This window comes from Nannospalax galili, unplaced genomic scaffold, assembly GCF_000622305.1.
Source record: "Nannospalax galili isolate Female #2095 unplaced genomic scaffold, S.galili_v1.0 scaffold334, whole genome shotgun sequence".
Lineage (NCBI taxonomy): Eukaryota > Metazoa > Chordata > Mammalia > Rodentia > Spalacidae > Nannospalax > Nannospalax galili.
In genome coordinates, this window is record NW_008336888.1 from 1638939 (window position 1) to 1657670 (window position 18732).

General features: G+C 48.4%; 1 protein-coding gene across 1 annotated transcript; it reads left to right on the forward strand.

The window, feature by feature from the left end:
* The first annotated feature begins 7581 nt into the window (after positions 1-7581).
* Positions 7582-10805, forward strand: Kcns2 (potassium voltage-gated channel modifier subfamily S member 2). Its single transcript, XM_008831543.1, has 2 exons — positions 7582-8360; positions 8961-10805. The coding sequence occupies exons 1-2, from the start codon at positions 7870-7872 to the stop codon at positions 10435-10437; spliced, it is 1968 nt and encodes a 655-aa protein (XP_008829765.1). The 5' UTR covers positions 7582-7869; the 3' UTR covers positions 10438-10805.
* Positions 10806-18732: the final 7927 nt, after the last annotated feature.

Consider the following 18732-nt stretch of genomic DNA (forward strand, 5'->3'; position numbering starts at 1 on the left):
AGACCCTCCTCCCAAGTACCTCTCTACCTCTACTTGGCTACCTGTGGCCACCTTCCAGATGGGCTCACTGTCAAACACTGGAGGACTTTGGGGTTTTATTTTCAATCAAAGAATCTGATTACCTTGAGGGATCAACATGTAAGCAATGTTGACTCTACTGAGAGGGGCAGCTCTAAGCAGGGTGGGACCCCAAAAGCAAGCCAGGGTTTGGGTCCAGCAGCAAGGCTGTTGAGAGGAACAGTCTAGGCGGAGCTAGGGAATCTTTCAGAAAACCCAGAGCAGACTTAGGCCTTGGACGTAACCATGGAAACAGAAGCCCATAGAGGCATTCAGGGTGTGGGATGGGTAGGTGGGTGGATAGGATCAATGGGCGATGGATGGGTAGAAGGGTGGATGGATGACACTTTCACAGTGGAAGGGTGAGGGCTGGGGGCAGCAACTGTGAGCACCTTGGAGATGGGGGAGGTTTTGGGAGTCAGGAGGGTGTCCTAGGTAGACAGCTGGACATGATAAAGGATAAATGGGTCAGAACAGAAAGTGAATGTTTTCCTGAGATTTCTTCCAAGTTTCCAACCTAGGGATGGGGTGAAGATCAGGGGAGAGAGGGAGGAGAGAAATTTTAGATTGGGGTTTCCATGCTTCTACCCTGGTCTGGGTGAATTCCGACTCTTTTAGATTCTAGCGATGTGAGCCCCTCTCCCTCCATGACATTATGGGGTCTCCCCAGCTCCCAGATGTTCCCTCCAGCTGCAGCTTGAAGGCACAGAAATGCAGTCAAGAATATGATAAGAACTAGTCTGGCCAAGTGCCTACCTCTACCATTGATGCCACCCTTGGGTCATGCCCAGGACTGTGGTGGGACTGAACATCTTTCCATCAACTGCATGTGTGTTTTGGCTCTGTAGTTTCCAAGTCTGGCTCCTAGTTGCCAGAGTCTGCGACCTACCTGGTATCTTTCATTACATTCTCTTTCTGCCTTACTGCCTTGCTGCTGTGACCCAGAATCCTGATGGGTCCTTTCTTCACATGTGCAGTATAGAGAAATTCAGGGTGGAAAATGAAGTTCTAGCCAAGACTGAGACCATCCTCTGTGCCAGCTCAGGACAGAGCACCCTAGGCCTGTGCTCCAGTGAAGTCCTTCCAGGCAAGAATGGTGACTGGGTACTCTTTCTCTTCCCATTACGGAAAAAAAGAGCACGGAGAATTGATCCATCTGCAGCACAACATGCTGCCCCTGAGTTTTTGATCCTCTTTGTGTCCTATACCATCACCACCCACTCATAGTTATATGTGGCCATATGATTACATTCTAGCCAGTGTGGACAGAAGCAAAGTCTGCCCCTTCCAGAACTGGCCTCAAAAATGCCATGTACCATTCTCCACACTCTTTTTTCCTAACACTCAGCTTGATACAGAAGATCCTTAGAAAAGCATTCCCAGGCTTTAGGAGCTGAGTCCTAGGATCACCCTGTGAGAAGATATGCTCCAATATCAATAATATGAGTGAGAAGCAACCCACTCAGGTTAAACCTCTGAGACTAGGGGGTCTTTACTGCAGGAGTCAGCCTACCCTTCTTGGAATAGTTAAGAGACAGATTTTGGAGCCAGAGACATGCATGAGTCTAAACACCTGCATTTAATGGGCATAAAAAAGGGTAACAACAGGGGCTGGAGAGTTGTCTCAGCAGTTAAAAGTACTGGCTGCTCTTGCACAGGACCTAGGTTCGATTCCCAGCAACCACATGGCAACTAACAACTATCCTAACTCCAGTTCCAGGGGAGCCTACACCCTCTTCTGACTCTGCAGGCATTGCACGACACAGGTACACTTACACACATGCAGGCAAAACACTCATACACATAAAATAAAAATAATAAATAAAATATTTTTTAAAAAAGGAGTAACAACAGTACCCAAGCTAAGGCAAGAGGCAAGTGGGGAGCCTGCACAGGGCTGAACATGTTGTGAGGACTCATAACTGGCCTTAGTCATAGCTGACGTTTCCAGCACTTGTCATGCTCCAGTCTTTGACTCCTTAGTGTTTCCTTTAATTCTCACAATATTCATGAATTAGGGTTATCACAGGTTTAAAGATGAGAAACTGAGGCATGGAGAAAGTGGGTGGTCAAGGACCCATGACTGAATGATGAATTGCAAAGGACTAGCTTCAGGGAACACACCTGAACCAGCAGCTTGGCTTCCTTCTACTGCTACCCTTGCCACCACCACCGTCATCACCACCACCATCACCAATCACCACCACCACTATTAATATCATCACTGCCACTACCATCATGATCCCCAGCTCATTTCTTCCACTATCTTAAACTTCATCAGTCACTTGTCACAGTAGATGCTATGGAGATGCCACCAGTCCATGAACACACATGAGAGACTTAAGGTAAATTGTCCTGATGTAGGTTACCCACTGGGTTGAGAGAATAGAACCAGTAGAAGGAGCTGGGTCTTCAGTCAAGTTATCAACCACCCAGAGAAGGAGACAGACAAGATAAGAGAGACAGAAGTTGGTAAGTACACCCAAGGTAGCCAGGGAAGAGGCTGCTGGGTATCTGAGCCTCAAACTGTCTATATTGTGGGCTCTGAAGAAGACCATGGAAGAAGGGAGGGATGTCAGACTCAGGGAGGTGAGGGCAAAGCCTGTTGTTTGCAGACATGTTGTTCTCATGTTGTTAATTTTCCTTGTGGTGACCTTATGTCTGAACTTACTCAAGTTTCCCTTAATTATTCCAGTCCAAGGGTGTCCTGGGAAATTCAGTGAAGGGTTCAGAAGAGCAGAGCACAGTGGGGTTGATGGGGAGAGCCTCCATAAAGCAGGGACTTGGAGCAAAAGACATGAGATGCAAGACTCCAGCCCTCAGAAACAGGCCCTGTGCATGCCAGGTGTGGAGGATCCAGTCCCCTTTTTATGAAGATCTCCTTAACTACAACCTCATCTCATCAGCCTGTAGGAAGCACAAAGAGCTGGAGGGGTTGTCATTGGATAGCAAGGTCTCCTCTCGGGATAAAGCCAAATGGCTAGGCAAGACCTCTTACAGAAAGAAAAACCCTTAGTTTTGTACCCAGAGCAGCCCCAAAGTCATATAAATATTTTCTGCTGTCTCCCGAGAGAACTGTTAATGAGTAATAGCTCATAACATGAAGCAAAACTTCATAACATCCATTTCTTCCCAACTTTTGTCCTAATCATGCCCTTCTCCCACATATTTGTATTCCTCCCCTCTACCATGCTGGCCATCCCAAGGCCTAAGCTAAGGCTCAGTCCACCTTTCTCTACTCCGTGATCTCCATTGCCTGCTTCCCTCATCTCTCCCAAATCTGCCCCCAGCCCAGAATACCTTCTCTGGATCCTTCCCACTTGTAAATCACCTGGAAGGCCACCTAGTTGCCTTCTCAGCCTTCCTTCTTATTTTATTTTTATGTGTATATATTTGCAGTTGTGTACAAGTATGTGCATGTTCACCTGTGTGTGGCTGCACATAAACATGTAGGCACACATGTGTGGAGGCCAGAAGTCAATCTTGGGTGGTGTACCCAGAGAAGTCCACATTATTCTTTGAGACAAAGTTCTCTAGTTAGCATGGAGCTCGCTGATTGGGCTAGGCTGAATGACTAGCAAGCCCCAGGTATGCCTGCCTCTACCTCCCCAGCACTGGGATCACAAGCGCACATCACTCATGCCTGGCTCTTGAAGTAGGTTCTAGGTATTGAATTTAGGTCCTCATGTTTTCACACCAAACACTTTACTCACTGAGCTATCTCTCCAGCCTCCTCAGTCCTCATTATTACTATTAACATTATAAGGGGCTAAGAAGCTGACTCCTTCCAAGCAGGAAAAAAAAAGTATGATTACTCCTAATTGCAAATTAATTCTCTCCAAGGTAAAGGATTCTGAGATGAACAAGCACAAGAAGCTCTTCAGCAAGTTGAGGATTGACAGAGGCAAAGATACAACAGTACGGAGCCTTTGGAAGGCTTCCATCACAGGCAGGCACCAGAGACACAGCTGCTGCCCTTGGTGCTGACCAAACAATCTAGGCTTTTGGCACTCAGCTCTGGGTCCACATCCTCCTTAGGGCTCTCAACCTTGACTTCACATTGAGCTACATTGGGAACTTTCAGAAAACACATATTTCCCATGCTGTCCATCAGAGACTGCCTCAAATAGTCTGGTTCAATGGTCAAGACATCTAGAAGCTTTGGCTAGCACTGAGATCCACTAGATTGCAAGATCCAATTGGTTGCTGAGGAGAGGCCCTACAGCTTGGGGGCTGCAGATCAGAGCTTCAGGCACAGGAGCTCCCAGGATTCGTATTAACCCTCTAAAAAGAAAAATAGTTGAGGTAAAGACTAGTAGAGAACACCCCAGAAAGCAACGGGAGCCTTGCTCACTCGCCCTTTAATAGCTGCCCTTGAGTGTACATTGGTGGAGGCAATGGCAGCTGCAGGATGAGGTTCTAACTTAAGACTGGGAAGTCATACTTTCCTGAGATGACATTTAAACCAAGTCCTGAGTGCAATAAGAAACTGTCATATGAAGTTGTCATGACAGTAGGTGCAAAGGCCATTAATGGGGACAAAGGAGACATATGAGTGGGGCACAAAAGACAGCAAAGGGATGAAGTCTGAAAGGTGGCAGGGATGTATTGTGGAGGGTTTTGGAGCAGTGATAATCAAGTGGATTTCCTTCTCATTGCAATGGGAAGCCCCTGGAAGGTTTTCAGGGTGCAAGAACATGATCTACTTTTCTTTTTAAAAGACACTGTGCTGTGGTGGGAGGGTGGCTGGTGGGTAGTGGATGGGGTATGGGTAAGTGATTCATTCCATCAGGGTCAAGGAACACGCCCAGGTGAAGGATGGGGCCCAGTTCTTCCCCACAGTGGAGAATATAGGTCAGACAGCCCATTTCACTCAGCCAGGGCTGCTGAAGCAGCCCCCCTGCCTGTCAGGGGAAAAGCTGAGTCTGTGCTGTGTGGGCTCAGCTGAGATCTGCATTGGCAGAGGAAGCAGAGAGAAGAGTCATCCAGGTGCAAGGATCTGGGCCACCACCCAGGATCCCCTCTCCCTCTTCCCAGAATGCCTCTCCCTCTTCCTCTACCCCCTCACTATCTCCCCCAGACAAACCCAGACATACGGCACCAGGGAAGCAGGCAGCTATATTTTAAGATCAGGGCTCAGACCTCTAAATAAATCATAAACAAAACCAGTTTCCCTGCTACAGAAGGAGGGGAGACGGCTCCATTTCTCTTCAATGCAGTGACTGGGAAATAAACAAGTGACTCTGCCTGTCACATACACTTAACCCTCTGCAAAGGCATCTGTCAGATCCAGGAGCTTCTGCTTCAGCCTTTCCAAGAAATAACTCTGTGCCCCAAACTCAGGCTTCTCCCTGTGAGCTCCAAGTTCACTTTGATGCTAAGGGAAAGGTGAGTGTGGGGATTTGTCTCTGACCCTAGCCTCACAGGAAAAACTAGCCTCAGACAAGGGGCCTCAGTATAACCTGGGGTATGGAAGAGGATAAGGGAGAGGGTAAAAGGGGGGAAAATCAAGCAAAACAATGCAGGTGGGTGGCAGGAGTGGGGATAGGAGGATTGAGCTGATAATGGCATGGAGTGGTCCTTAGTAGAGAGATGGAAGGTCTGAAAACCACAGAAGTCTGTGGATGGGGTGACCATGGGTCAGGGAAAGACAAAGAGACAAAAGCTGAGAGTCTCTTTCTCTATGGACAAAGTCTTCCATGATCACAAAGGAAAGAGTGGTGAGTAAAAACAACACAATCAGGAACAGAGTGTTAAATAAATCAGAGAAAGGAAGAAAACTCGAGTCATCAGACTCAAGTGTGTTCCATTTCTCGCAGAATGGACCCTCAGGAGATTTATGCATCGAGCTCAACCACAGAGGCAGGAGCAGAGGCTGAAGGAATGGGGGTGCTTGGGAATGGAGGCATGCAGCAGAAGCCATACAGACATGTGGTAGAGAAGCTGAAGGGGGCTTGTAAGCTTTGGACTGGACAGAAGGTAATTGAGAGGATGGAGGTGCAGGCTAGAGAGAGGGTTGTCCCCAAGTGCTGCTGCTAAGGGCACCTGAAGCAGGGAGAACTTGCAGCCACCCTCCCCCAAGGTGTGTGTGGGGGACTGAAAGGGTCCGAGAGGCATCAAGACAGAGATTACACATGTAGTGAACCCCACCCCAGGGCTGGCACTCTCTCAGCAGCATTACATGGGGATGGAGACCTAGGAATCTCCAGACTGCAGTCCAGTCAGATGTGGGGGAGCCCCAGACTTCAAGTGATAGATCCAGTGACCTAGACAGAGGATAGGGTGAACATATGCCTCACAGACTTCTAGAAATAGAGACCTGAGGGAAGGAAAGGGGCCAGCAAGGGGGGGTGGCTGGAAAGCAGGGGGTGAAGATGAATATGAGCAAAGTACATGGTAAGTGTATGGAAATGTCATAAAGAAACTCATTTTGTATGTTAACTAAAAAATAATAAAAAGAAAGTAATAGAAAAAAGAAATAGGGAGACAGATTCCCCCAACACACACACACACACACACACACACACACACACACACACGCACACACACTCCACTCAAAGACGAGTGTGTCTGGCTCAAGGATGAGCCACGCTTGAATCCAGTGAGCCCACACAGAGCTACATCAAGGATTCTTTCTATGGGAGCCCAAAGCATGTTAGTCTTTTACTTTATGTATGTGGTGCTGGAAATCAAAACCCAAAGCCTCACACATGCTAGGCAAGCACTCTAACCCTGAGCTATATCCCAGCCCATCAAGCACTCTGAATCCAAGCTACAACTCCAACCCATCAAGCGCTTTAACCCTGAGCTACAACCCCAGCCCATCAAGCACTCTAAAGCTACCCCAGCAGTTTCTGGTCAGATGACATTGCTAGAGCCACTAAAAAAATGTTCTTCTCATTGTGTCTGTGGTGGTTGCCCTGTGAATCTGAAGCTACCCTGCAAGGGCTGTCATAGGACTTCTGACCAAGACATGTAGACAATAGCTCCCTGCTAAGGGAACACAACCCACAATCTTTGCAATGAGAACCATGCAAAACACTCAGAGACCAAAGGGAGGGAACTACCAGGAATGGGGTCCTTTTCTCAGCTCAGATCAGCAGGAGGGCCTTAAGAACAAGAGCCAGAGGTGAGCCACACATCCCATGAATGAAGACACAGACACTGAAGATATCAAACTATGTATGGCACACTGTGCACACAGTGTACAGCCCCCCCATTATATACACACATCACACTGATGCATATCCAGTTCCTCATGTATAGTGCACTGTATAGGTCTCCTCATCCATGAGAAGACCCATTTTTTTTTTGATGCTATATACAGGCACTGGAAAGTTCTGCTGTCCTCAGACCTGGACCCCCACAGCTCCATGCACTCCCCTTGCAGTCCACACACCACACTGGCCTGTGCGTATATGTTATCCGCTCATAGAATTCCCAAATAGAACTCCATGACTCTTTTCCATGCCAATAGGATCCACGCACTCCCCACCTCTTGCCCCACCCCTACCTCTGCTGCAGCTCAACCTCAGTCTTTCCTGACAGCTCCTCACCCCTCCATCTCTTATTTTCCAATAATACCGTCTCCAAGCGTGGGGAAACTTTTCTTCGTGTTTCTAAAAAAGGAAGCCCAGAGATCCCTCTGCATCGCCGCTCCCCGCCCCACCCCCAAAGCCGTCTCTCATCATTTAAGACTGTCTCTGGACAGACCCAGCGGGTAAAGGTCACAGGAGGCAACCCTCTGCTTGAGTCCTGGGGGTGCTGGCAATAACAGCTGTCCCCGGAGGATGTGGAAGGAGGGAGGGAAAGATGTTGGGGTGCAAGGGGATCTTAAGGACATGCTGGAGCATCTTCCCAGTCTGGGGTGGTGGAGGCTGCGCCCCGGTTGAAGTGTGCGGAGCTGTCCGTTCAGCACCACCGCGCAGTGCCAGGGCTCAGGGCCGATCCAGGGCGCATAGGCTCCGCTCCCGCCCCCGCTCCGCGGGCGCCTGCAGCGTGGGCTCTCGCCTCTCTGGGCGGGTGAGGGGCGTGCGGATCGGGCGAGGGGGGCTCCACGAGCATCCGGGCCACGCAGCCACCTGTGAGCCTCTAGCAGCTGCGGGCGGCGGCGGCTTGCGGAGCCCAGACTGGAGGAGATTCGCGGCGGACCCCGCCCGCCAGCCAGGCGCACACACAGGCGCACACATCCTCGCACCCGCGCGCACCCGCGCAGCCAGCCAGCAGCGGCCACCACGGCGATGCTCGCCAGCAGGTCCGGGAAGTTTCCCGCCGGCCTCGGCCGCGGGCGCCGATGCTCCCAGGTAAGCGCTTCCAGAACGCGCAGGGCAAGCCGGGGAAGGCGCAGCGCACGCCGCCCGGGGGCACCACGCCAGGAGGGCGGGGGAACCCGAGGAGGGGGACACCTGGGGCTCCAGTCTTTGGGGCCTTGGAGACCGGGGACGATGAGTCGACCCTCTTCTCCCCCAGCCCAGGTTTACATTCTGGAGCGATGAATTTCCCCGCCCCCTCCCAAATCTCCGCGCCCCCTTCTCCGCCCAGCCCTGGCAGTGCGCGTCTCAGAGAGCTCGGGTCCCGCCTGTCTGCGGCGCGCGGGCGGGGGCGTCTCCTTGGTCTGCCCAACAGCAAGGTCAGCAGGCAGTCCTCTGGGCATAGAAAAAGCGACCGCCGGGACCCCCAGGGAGGAGGTGGAGGCCCGACCATACTAGTAGAAACATACACCCCTACCTTGCCCGGAAAGGGACAAACCCCGGTAGACCATTCCTGCACCCCAATACCCAACTGCACCCAGAGACCCTGCTGGAGAGGGCTGAGCCCGCTGGAGAAGGGTCTGAAGAAAGAAAATAAGGGGATGGGGTGGGGAGCGCCCGCGCTCACACAGATGGGGTTCCCTTGGTTTTCAGGTGTAGCGCCCCCGCGCGGCGCCGGTGGCTGGGCATCTTCAGCATGACTGGCCAGAGCCTATGGGACGTGTCCGAGGCCAACGTCGAGGATGGAGAGATCCGGATCAACGTGGGCGGTTTCAAGAGACGGCTGCGTTCCCACACCCTGCTGCGCTTCCCAGAGACGCGCCTGGGCCGCCTGCTCCTGTGCCACTCACGCGAGGCCATTCTGGAACTCTGTGATGACTATGACGACGTCCAGCGTGAGTTCTACTTCGACCGTAATCCGGAGCTCTTCCCCTACGTGCTTCATTTCTACCACACTGGCAAGCTTCATGTCATGGCTGAGCTGTGCGTCTTCTCCTTCAGCCAGGAGATCGAGTACTGGGGCATCAACGAGTTCTTCATTGACTCCTGCTGTAGCTACAGCTATCACGGCCGCAAAGTGGAGCCTGAGCAAGAGAAGTGGGACGAACAGAGCGACCAGGAGAGCACCACATCCTCCTTCGATGAGATTCTGGCGTTCTATAATGATGCCTCCAAGTTCGACGGGCAACCCCTGGGCAACTTCCGCAGGCAGCTGTGGCTGGCATTGGACAACCCAGGCTACTCAGTCCTGAGCAGGGTCTTCAGTGTCCTGTCAATCTTGGTGGTGTTGGGATCCATCATCACTATGTGCCTCAATAGCCTGCCAGACTTCCAAATCCCTGACAGCCAGGGCAACCCTGGCGAAGACCCCAGGTTTGAAATCGTGGAGCACTTTGGCATTGCCTGGTTCACATTTGAATTGGTGGCCAGGTTTGCTGTGGCTCCTGAATTTCTCAAGTTCTTCAAGAATGCCCTAAACCTTATTGACCTCATGTCCATTGTCCCCTTTTACATCACCCTAGTGGTGAACTTGGTGGTGGAGAGTTCTCCTACGTTGGCCAACTTGGGCAGAGTGGCTCAGGTCCTGAGGCTGATGCGGATCTTTCGCATCCTAAAGCTGGCCAGACACTCCACTGGCCTCCGCTCTTTGGGAGCCACCCTGAAATACAGCTACAAGGAAGTAGGGCTGCTGTTGCTCTACCTTTCTGTGGGGATTTCCATCTTCTCTGTGGTGGCCTATACCATTGAAAAGGAGGAGAATGAGGGCCTGGCCACCATCCCTGCCTGCTGGTGGTGGGCCACTGTCAGTATGACCACTGTTGGTTATGGGGATGTGGTCCCAGGGACCACAGCAGGGAAGCTGACTGCCTCTGCCTGCATCTTGGCGGGTATCCTGGTGGTGGTACTGCCCATCACCTTGATCTTCAATAAGTTCTCCCACTTCTATCGTCGCCAAAAGCAACTTGAGAGTGCTATGCGTAGCTGCGACTTTGGAGATGGAATGAAGGAGGTCCCTTCTGTCAATTTAAGGGACTACTATGCTCATAAAGTTAAGTCCCTCATGGCGAGCCTGACGAACATGAGCGGGAGCTCACCAAGTGAACTAAGCTTAGATGATTCTCTACACTAGTTGGGAAGGTTTGTTATCCTCAAACCTACATTGCTGAGCTGCCTCTTGTGTCTCTGGCACAGTATGGGCACCTTAGGGTTTTGGCATAAGGAGTCTGTCCAAACCCAGAAGGAGAGCTGCATGGGATATGCACCCCAGGTTGCTTTAGCAGTATTTAGAGTCATTTTTTAGAGGATGGTGTGTCTGACACCATGCCTTTGCACCTTTCAGTGAAATGATACTCACTGGTCTTTGCATCGTGGGCATAAAACGTTCATCTTTCTGCCAGATTGAGTACCCAGAATGCTAATTTCTCTGTACACTGTGTACAATAGTCTAGTGCTTGTACCCTGGTATTATCTGTGAGTTGAGTTATTTGTGATCCTGTTTCTGAGGTTGTTGTGTGAGTTCTATATAAAAAGCCCTGACCACTCTGTCTAGTGGAAATACATATGTCTATGAGGTCAGCAAGGATATCATGAGATTTTGATCATAATCATGTGAAAACAAAATCTCAATTCTTTATCCATTGCTTTCATTTAATTTTAATACCAAAACGAAGAGAATGCAAAGTTAAGCACACTTGACCGATGCAAGTCTGTGAGCTGTTTTTCTACCCAATCCTGTCTTTGTGGCTTGCATGGGTACACCAGTCATTTTTTAAGAAAGGTGTACATTGATGTTTGTCTTGTATGAGAATGTTACTCACTTAAAAAAGTAGTGAAGACTAAAGGTTGTTTCTTTTTTCTTTTTCTTTTTCTTTTCTTTTCTTTTCTTTTTCTTTTTTTTTCCTGAAACAGATATATTAGGGGCAGGGACTTCAGCTAAATGTGGACCAAAGCCCAGGATGCCAAAAGTAGAATCCATGTGGGCTAAGTCCTTTCACTTGTGGTCAGGCCTCTATCTTTCCTAGGGGAATAATAGAGACATTTATTTCTGGCCGACGGTCCCAGTCCAGGTCATTTAACCAAAGTTTGCTGTGTCTTGGTATTAGCATGTTTTTGAAGTACTTATTTTTTAAAGATGTTTAGGAATAAGGTGTTGTCTTTCTTAACTACAAGAAGCTAGTGTCGTTCTGTCTTTCTGAGGTGAACATTGCTAGATTGCTAGCAAGGGCAGTAGCTTAAATACTTTTTTTGCCTGCTCTGAAAGCTCATAAACTGAGAGCCCTTTTATTTCCAAGCAAAATTTGCTTCAAAGAATTTTTCTTCTAGGATACAGTATAGGATATTCAGTGTTTGGATTGCCCAGAGTTCCTGCTGTAACATGGAAACCTGGTAGTACAGAAGCATCCTCAAAACATAGATGTGCATGAAGGGACTGTGACTCACCACTCACAGTGGTTATTTCCACTGTGGTTACACTTGGTTGGGGAATGGTGGGTAGAGGCCAGAAGACAGGAAAGAGTTATAAAACCAAAAATTGCTACTTCATAAAACATTACAAATCACTGTAAATTTCTTAAAAAGCTTTCAGCTAGTCAAAAAGACCTTCCAATTATTAAGCCGTGTTAAAGGGATATCACTGTTTCCTTCTCCAACATGCAGCTGTTCCTCTTCTATAGTTAATCAGCACATAGCCTTATGAAGGGAACCTGGGCCCCCTTGTAAAATAGTCCTTTCTCATCATCCTCTACCTAATCTGATGGTTTTCCCGTGGCTTCTGTTCTTGTTCGGTCTTTGACAACGCTATAGCATCTAGGGATCGAGTTATGGAGATAAACAGGCATTTTATCCAAGGTTTGAGCCTCTTAATTTTATATTTTAGTTGGTTAAGGATAATCCATACCTCCTGGGGTATGGAGTAGATCTTCTCAGAGGACTTTGTGTGCTTGTAGTTGCCATGGCTACTATAGTGTGGGTGATTCATTGGATGGATGCACTGGCCACTTTATGCCCTTGAGCCCTCAGTTCAAATCCTTTATAAGACTGGAGTCTCATGAGATGAGGAGCAGAGGGTGGGGACCTCCTAGTGCCTATGTGCAGACTTGTCTGCATCTGTTACTCAGAAGCGTCAGGAACATGAGATGACTTAAAGGCACCCACCAGTGAGTCAGAAGAGCAGGATTACTTTTTGGAATTTGCACATGGAATTTCTGTCTTTGGCTAATGTTTTCAGCCCTAGGAAGCAGAAAATTTATAAAATCGTCTCCAGCTGCACTGAAGGCAGGTGATGGCATAACTTGTGAGGACTGTTCAGTTTGCCGAGGCTGATGGTATCAGGTCACTGAGCATGGTATCCATGGTCACTGACCGTGAAGCTTATGCAAAATAGAAAAAGACAGGAAGCAGAACAACTCAGCCACTAATAAGGATTTTTCTAAATAAGAGGGTTTACCACCAAAAAAGAGGTACCTCTAGTGGATGCTTTTGTGGATGTGAAAGCTGGAAAACTTGACCTTTTGTTTTGGTAATGACTTGCATTTATCTGGTGCCTTTCATTAGGGGAATCCCAAAGTGCTTTAGAGACTGTCTTTTTATCATCTCTTGTACATATATGTATACTTGTAAAAAGATTCCTTTGCCCACCAAGACCTTCAGTCACTTCTCAGCATGAGAATGTCCCAGTAGCAGAGTTCTCCAAGGGATGGTTTCAGAGATCTGGGAGAGAGAACAGCCCAGCTGCCTTGAACACTGCGTGAATCCCACAAAAGGTGAAGAGTGATGTGTGACCCCAGGAACCTCTCCCTTGCCCCCTACACCAAGGTGTGAAGTTCACAAGTGGTGTCTCAGAGGCAAGGTTTTTGATTGGCTATGTCAGATAATGCCTCCCACAGCAATTTCTCCTGGTCGCTGAAGCTAACCAGGGAAGAACAGGCTAATTTTCTGTCCCATTCTTGAGAGGACAGGCTACAAGAGTGAGGTGACTCCTTTGGCCAGCAAGCTGTCCGAGTGACCTGTAAACCCTTCTCACAGGAGACAGTAGACATAGGATCATTCATTTCCAGCTGTTGGCTGAAAGGCATCTTCACTCCTGACATTTGTTCTCTTCAACATCACTGGGACAATACATGAGCCAAATACATGGAAGTGACACATATTTATTGCATGGATGCCCTGGTCATAGGCTTATGTTTTCCAACAAACCTCCACATTCCCCAGGTTTGCTGCTGAAGAGAGTCATGTTGGAATGCTGAGCAGATATGTAGCTCATCAGGTAGTAATTAGAGCTTAATATTTGGATTTGTTATTTCTACTTATCTTAGCACTTAAATCACTGAACTACCTGCTAATTCTTGCCTCGTTTCAATGAAAATGACTTGTTCTGCACTTTGGGATAGCAGTGATCTGTATAGGCTGTTTGGGCTCTACTTGAAGACTTAACTGGTATTTCTTGTATGTTTTAACAGCATGACTTGTTCCAGAGTTGTAATTTTAAACATCGAGAACACTGTATTTGCAATGTCAGTTTTAATACTCATTAACACACTACTGTGTGAGTGTTGATACGGCTCTGCTGCACCATTATGCCCAATTGCTGCACTTGAATCCTTTGTGCCTCGATTTGGGAATGACGTGTGTGACTGCCACACTCAGGACTCCAGCCTTGCAAAGAGTGCAGATTAAACAGAAAATAATGATTTCTCTTCCTTAAGGGCCTTCAATTACATATGGAGTGGCAGATAAAAGGATTTGGGGCAGTGAGGGATTGGATGTGGGGGGCCCATGCTCGTGTGCGTGTGCATGTGCGTGTGCATGTTCTCAGAGGCTGACATTGGGGTGTTTTCCTCAGTCATTGTCTACCTTGTGTATTTAGGTGGGCTCTCTCACCTGAAACCAGAGCTCATCAATTCCATTAGCTAGCCATCTTGTTCCAGGAATCCTGTTTCTGCTTTCTGTAGCTATAATTCTTTCTGGGGCAGAGGAAGGCATAAACAACATCTTTCCTTGGTCCTAAATGACAAACTGAGGTACGGTTTCACCAAACACAGTCTGGGAAACTTATGAGTTTATTGGGCTTACAGAGGAATGGGTGAAGGTTTACTTACAGGAGTGTGGGAGCCCCCCACCCACGCACAGCCACACTGGAAAGTCACACTGGAAAGTCTTCATCCAAGCATGGATGGTGGCTGCATAGCATGGTGAGAGAGTCTTCCTTCTGCTTCCTCAGCCAATATATTCTTAGCCCTCCCCCAGACCCCATGCAACTAAAGCTTATTGATTGGTTGGGAGGTGTGACTGAACTCTCAGATGTGGGTCTTGTGACTCTCCCTGCCCCTCCTTCCTTGTGGTGCATGACAGTCAACAAGTTCAGCTGAGCGGATTCTAGGCAAGTGGATGAAACCAACCTTGGGAAGATGGCGTCTGTCCATTGTCTGTCTGTTGGAGGACAGTCCTATACAACACCTTCCATGTGCTGGGATTACAGGCAGGACACCATCCTATAATCCTACATTTATGTGTTTCTTGAGATCCTATTTGGGATCCTTGGGTAGCAAGCACTGCACCTGCTGAACCATTTCCCTAACCCCAAGGCTGAATTTTTGAACAGTGGGTGAGAAGGAACAGTTTCTTCTTAGCAAGCAGTTAGGGGCAGGACTTTGGTCAGGATCTGGAGCTGCTGGGGTGATTGGTAGAAGGGTGGTTACATATTCTTGGGACCCCTGTGGACCAAAGGCTCCTGAAGCGTTTTCTTCCTGCTCCGTGTCTGCTTAGCACCTTCTTCAGCCTGCCCTGCCACCCTGTCCCAGGGTACCAATCTTCCTCAAGCTTGGGTGACTACTGATTGCAAACCAGGTATTGAGCAACCAGAACATGCTGGCTGGTTGGGTATGAATATCGCTGGAAGATTCAGGAAACTGGCTCTTAGCTCTGTCTACATAGAACTTAAGAGTCTGAGTCCCTGGGATAATCTGTCAGAAGGGTGCTACTTGGCCTTACCTTCAACTCCTGGCCTCTCTGAACCTCCTTTTCCACTGCTACGAAGGAGTGAGGAGGTTGGATAAGATAAGCCTTGAAGCCCTACCCACCTCTGTGTGGAAACAGAATTTCTGCATGCTTCTCAATGTCCTCATCATAACACAAGCAACTCGATGTCTCTAATTTATTTTTGATCAGAGGGATGGCTTACCCAGCCTATTTGGTTTCACTTCTTTTTCAGAAGGTAGGCACAACAGATAACAATCTCAGGGACAAGGATCCAGAAGAAATACTTGGGCTAATGTCTGCCTCAAGTGCTCAGAGTTCTTAAATCAGCAGTGATTGTCCCCTGTGGGCTTTAAGTTATACATACTTATGTGTTATTCAAATTCCTGCTATTAAAAAGCATTAGGCAGAGAGGAAATCACATAGATCCCATTTGCCTTTGGTATTAACAGTTCACTTTCACTCTTTTCCTTTGAGAAGCTGGGCAGGTCCCCACCCATTTTATGCAGTTATTGGGAACCCTTCAGTGTGCAGCTCAGATGAAGTTCTTCAGCTCTTGTGGAACTCACTGTGGGGTGCTGGAGCCTACAGGAATCCTCTGGGAAAGCGGAGTTGAGGAAGGGTGCTGGGGACCAATGTGCAGAACCAAGATGGTATTGGAACATTACTGTGATCCTTGCTGCTTCCATTAGGTGAGGTGAAGCTTGACTCCTCCATCCAGTGGGGGTATAAGCATATGTCATAGATATTTTGGGGTCAAGATGCTTTGCATCTCACAAGGCAAAATAAACACCCTTTCTTAAATACTGTAGTCGAAGTTCTGGTGTCCTCTTATTTCAGAACCATTAAATAGCCATATCTGAGATATCCCATTGATGCTGCAGATCTGAAAAGCTGCTTTTCCTCCTTCTGTTACCTCATTCATTTATCAACATCATCCTCCTGGCTAGATTCTTTCAAGCAGATGACTGGATTAGCAACTGAGAAGCTGACAGGGTTTGCCTCTGAGTTGTGAGAATTCCTTCCAAAGGAAACAAGGACAAAATGAAGGCAGGAAAAAGAGGGAGAGAAAAGAAAGAAAATTTGGGGCAACATTTAATGAGATTAGGAAGAAAACCAGCTGTTGGTTAGAGATACTGCTGGTGGTCAGAGAGAAGACAGAAAAGGGGCCCTTTCCCTCCTCCTCCTCCTCCTTCTCTTCTGCCTCCTCTTCTTCTTCTTCCTCCTCTCCCTCCTGCTGCTGCTCCTCCTCCTGCTCCCCCTCCTCCTGGTCTTTTCCCAGGGCAGGGACTTGCACAAGTAAAGTCCAGAAGGCAAAGGAGCCAGCAGTTGTGAAAATAGCCAAAGTGTCTGAGAAGCAACCAGGTACAGAAACAGGCCAGAGCAAAGCCATCAGAACAGCTTAAACTATATTCTTTGGTCACTGATGTGGGACATCCTAACTAGCTTTATGATATCAGAATGTGACTGGAAGTTGCATTCAAGCCTGGAAGGGGGCCTAGGCCTGCCTACAGTCACCATCATAGTGAGGCTAGATCCAAAGGGTCTGGAGAAGGAGAGGAGGAAAGCTCAGGCAGGTCACCAAGGTCAGCTCTGCGGGCCTCCAGCAGGATAAGGTATGGGACTGAAGGACAGGGAGGGGCAAGCTGGCTCTGCCTTAGTTGATGGGTTGGTGCCTGGCTAGCTGGTACTTCCACCAGCAGGCATGTCTGTGGGATACACAGTAGGTGCAGTGAGCAGAGGGTGGTCTGGATGGGAGCTTTGAAACAGGAACTGTAGCCATGTGCACAAGCCGGCACAGAAACACAGGGCAAAGGGAGGTGGCCTCTGCAGAAGGCCAGTATCTCAGTGGCACTAGAGGGGCCTGTGAGTCCCCAAACCTAGGAATCTCAGTTGGTTCAATACCTACCAGCTTGTTTGTCTCCTTTCCTGAAAAGGTAGAGATGGGCCATCTCCCCACTTCCTTATTCTGTGTCTGTGATTTGTTCTGTTCCTGTCACTCTTGGGGACTTTCCTTTCCTAATACCTAACTCTGAAGGACTCTCCTTAGTTCTCAAGGCCCCCTCCCAGTCATTTGACCCTATAGAAAAACCTCTAAGTTCTTTGCACCCTCTTGTCTGATTCCTGGATGTTGCATGTTGCTGCCTGGGTGGGTTCTTTGTTCTGATCTTCTCTGTTGTACTTCCCTCAGAATGCAGCACTTTTCATCCAAGTTGCAGCCGCAGCAAGGCTTGCAATGGTTTCCATGTCTCCAGCCTGACTCTACCTCAGTCCTAGACCCTATGCCCATGTTAGCCAGGCACATTTAGAAGTCACCATCTGAGGCTGGAGAGATGGCTCAGCGGTTAAGAACACTGGTTGTTCTTGCAGAAGACCCGGGTTTGAATCCCAGCACCCACTTGGCAGCTAACAACTGTCTGTAACTCCAGTCCCAGGGGATCTGACAGCCTCTTCTGACCTCTGCCGGCATTGCACAACACGGGTGCACTTACCTACATGCAGGCAATACATGCATACACATAAAGTAAAAAATTTAAAAAAAAAAAACCTTACCATTTGACCATCTGTAAGATGGGACCTATCACCTCTATTTCAAACTTCTTCCCAGTGGTCTTCTCATTTCTGTTAATAGAACCACAGCCCCTTAGGGGAAACTTCGACTCCTCCCCAGTCATTTATCCATTTGATCACCATAGCAATCACTTATCAACAGCTGAATAATTGCCAAGAACCATACTCAATTTAGGGGCAATAAACAGGACATCAGTCACAGTTACTAAATGGCACAAATTTCAAAGCCAATTCACATTAAAATCGTCTGGGGAACTTTTAGCAAAGTGGCAAAGTAGACCTGCGAGCCTCATCCATCTACAAAATCAGACTCTTGAGATTGGACCAGGTATCTGCAACTAAAAGCTCCCGAGTAACTGTGATTGTGCGTGTGTGGTTGTATGTGTGATTTTGTGTGTGTGTGTGTGTGTGTGTGTGTGTGTGTGTGTGTGTGTGTGAGGGGTTCAAACCCAGACCTCACACATTCTAGGCAAATGCTCCACCACTGAGCTACAGCCCCTGTCCTTTCAGGTGATTTTTGGGGCAAGTGGTTTCTAGGCCACTTAGATTCAGGGTCTGGGGATGCCTTTTATCCTCCTCCCCTCCCCAGTCTTCCTTATTCCTACACCCAAGTGGACATCAAGCTTCACCGCTGGCTGCTTCACAGCACTGTCGCACATTGTTTCCATCCATCGTATTCATTTTGGAGGCTCTCCCTGCCACATAAAACCTCATTAATCCTTGTTTGGATAATTACCAATAAGCTCATATCACCCCCGCTCCTAGCTGACCTTTCCTTTTCTACAAACACTCCTTTAAGACTAATTTCTGCCCCTCCAATATCTTTGTATCTTAGATGTACTAATAACTTCTCTAGCCCACTGCTGGTGCTGTGTTAAGT